Source organism: Carlito syrichta, unplaced genomic scaffold (assembly GCF_000164805.1).
Source record: "Carlito syrichta isolate Samal-C Ts95f unplaced genomic scaffold, Tarsius_syrichta-2.0.1 Scaffold135813, whole genome shotgun sequence".
Taxonomy (NCBI): Eukaryota; Metazoa; Chordata; class Mammalia; order Primates; family Tarsiidae; genus Carlito; species Carlito syrichta.
In genome coordinates this window covers 3,999-5,875 of record NW_007079909.1, presented here as the reverse complement: position 1 = coordinate 5,875, position 1,877 = coordinate 3,999, and the positions used below count along the sequence as shown (strand labels likewise).

At 60.7% G+C, this 1,877-nt stretch overlaps 1 protein-coding gene across 1 annotated transcript in view; it reads left to right on the top strand.

Moving 5' to 3' along the window:
- Window positions 1-1,877, top strand: part of LOC103251004 (nuclear receptor corepressor 2-like) — a gene marked incomplete at both ends in the record, with an annotated part of 64,044 nt that overhangs the window by 60,299 nt on the left and 1,868 nt on the right. The window contains 2 exon segments of the mRNA XM_021708342.1: window positions 1-124; window positions 1,632-1,875. Of these exon segments, the coding sequence (XP_021564017.1) occupies window positions 1-124; window positions 1,632-1,875 (368 nt within the window).

Below are 1,877 nucleotides of genomic sequence, written 5' to 3'. Positions count from 1 at the left end.
CCCGAGCTGGGCAAACCGCGGCAGAGCCCCCTGGCCTACGAGGACCACGCGGCGCCTTTCGCCAGCCACTTGCCACGCGGCTCGCCGGTGACCACGCGGGAGCCCACGCCGCGCCTGCAGGAGGGTGAGTGGGTGGGGCGGGGCTTGCAGCCTCCCAGCGTAGGGTCAGCCTGGCGTCCTCGAGACCTCGCTCTCCACCTGCATACCCTCTGCCTGGCCGTGGGCGCCGCCTCCGGCTCAGAACTCCCTTCTTCCAACTCCCACTATGCCCCAGACCACCAGGATTTTGCAGCTTTGCTGACCTTCTCCTGTCCCGCTGTTACCTGGTCTACACACAGCAACCCTGACGCTTCATTTGAAAATGTAGGTCAGGCCCGTGCGGCAGCTCACGCCTGTCTCCCAGCACTTTGGGAGGCTGAGGCAGGAGGATTGTGGGAGCCTAAAGCTCAAAACCAGCCCGGGCAACATAAAAAAATGGAAAACCTAGCCAGGTGTGGTGGCTGAGGCTGGAGGATCACCTGAGCCCAGGAGGTCGAGGCTGCAGTGAGCTGTAATCACACCACTGCACTCTAAGTGGCCTGGGTGACAGAATGAGATCCCGTCTCTGTAAGATATTTTTTAAGAATTAAAAATGTGCTGGGCATGGTGGCTCAAGTCTGTAGTCCCAGCGCTTTGGGAGGCCGAGGTGAGAGGATTGCCTGAGCCCGGGGGCTTGAGTCCACCCAGGACAACTTGGTGAGACCTCGTCTCTACAATAAGTCACAAAAACTAGCCGGGCGTGGTGGCGTGCATTTGTAGTTCTGTCTACTTGGAAGACTGAGGCAGAAGGATCTCCTGAGCCCAGCAGTTCGAGGCTGTGGTGGCCGTGAGCGTGCCACTGCACTCTAGCCTGGGGGACAGAGTGACACTGACTCAAAAAAGAAAAATAGAAATGTGAACCAAGTTATCCCACTTCCCTCCTCCCAAGAACTGTACACTGCACTCAGGGAATAATCAGACTCTCCTGCCACAGCCTGGGGCCCCACCCACCTCTCCCTCTGTCAGATCCTTGGCCCTCCCCAGGCTCCTCCTCCGGCCTCTTCCCGCCCTCCGGCTGAGCTGTGTGCACTGTCTGTGGTGTCCCTGGCTTACCTTGTTCCTTCCCATCCTCGGGCCTCTGTTCCAGCATCACACCCTGGGGAGGCTCTTGCGGCCAGCCCCCTTCTGATGCTGTCACATGCTGTGACGTTTAGGCGCTTCTTTTGGCGTGTCTTTCCCTCTGAAGCGCCTGTTTGTTGACTGTCTCCCGCTCTGTCAGCTGTGTGGGCACCAGGGTCTCTGTCTTGTTCTCCAGGTGACCCCAGCCCTCACAGCCTGTTTAGCCCACAGTAGAGGCTGCATAGGTGTGTTTGATTGAATGAATGAATGCAGGAGCTGGCAAGCAAATGAAAGGATGCATGGGCTTTCTGTAAAAGGGTTTTAAAGTTAAAAAAGAAAACGGAGGAGGCAGGGAATGCATGAGTGCGAGTGAGTGGGGAGGCTGGTCCTCGGCCCCGGGCCCCGCTCTTGTGGCTCCCAGAAGGCCGAGTCCTGGTGTCCCCGCCCGGGGGCACTGGGACGGCGTCCCGATGCCACCCTGGCTGTCCCCGCAGGCAGCCTCTCGTCCAGCAAGGCGTCGCAGGACCGCAAGCTGGCGTCCACGCCCCGGGAGGTCGCCAAGTCCCCACAGAGCACGATGCCCGAGCTCCACCCACATCCCCTGTCGCCCTATGAGCACCTGCTGCGGGGCGTGAGCGGCGTGGACCTGTACCGCGGCCACATCCCCCTGGCCTTCGACCCTGCCGCCATCCCCCGCGGGATCCCCCTGGATGCAGGTGACTGCCCCGGCCCCACCCCGC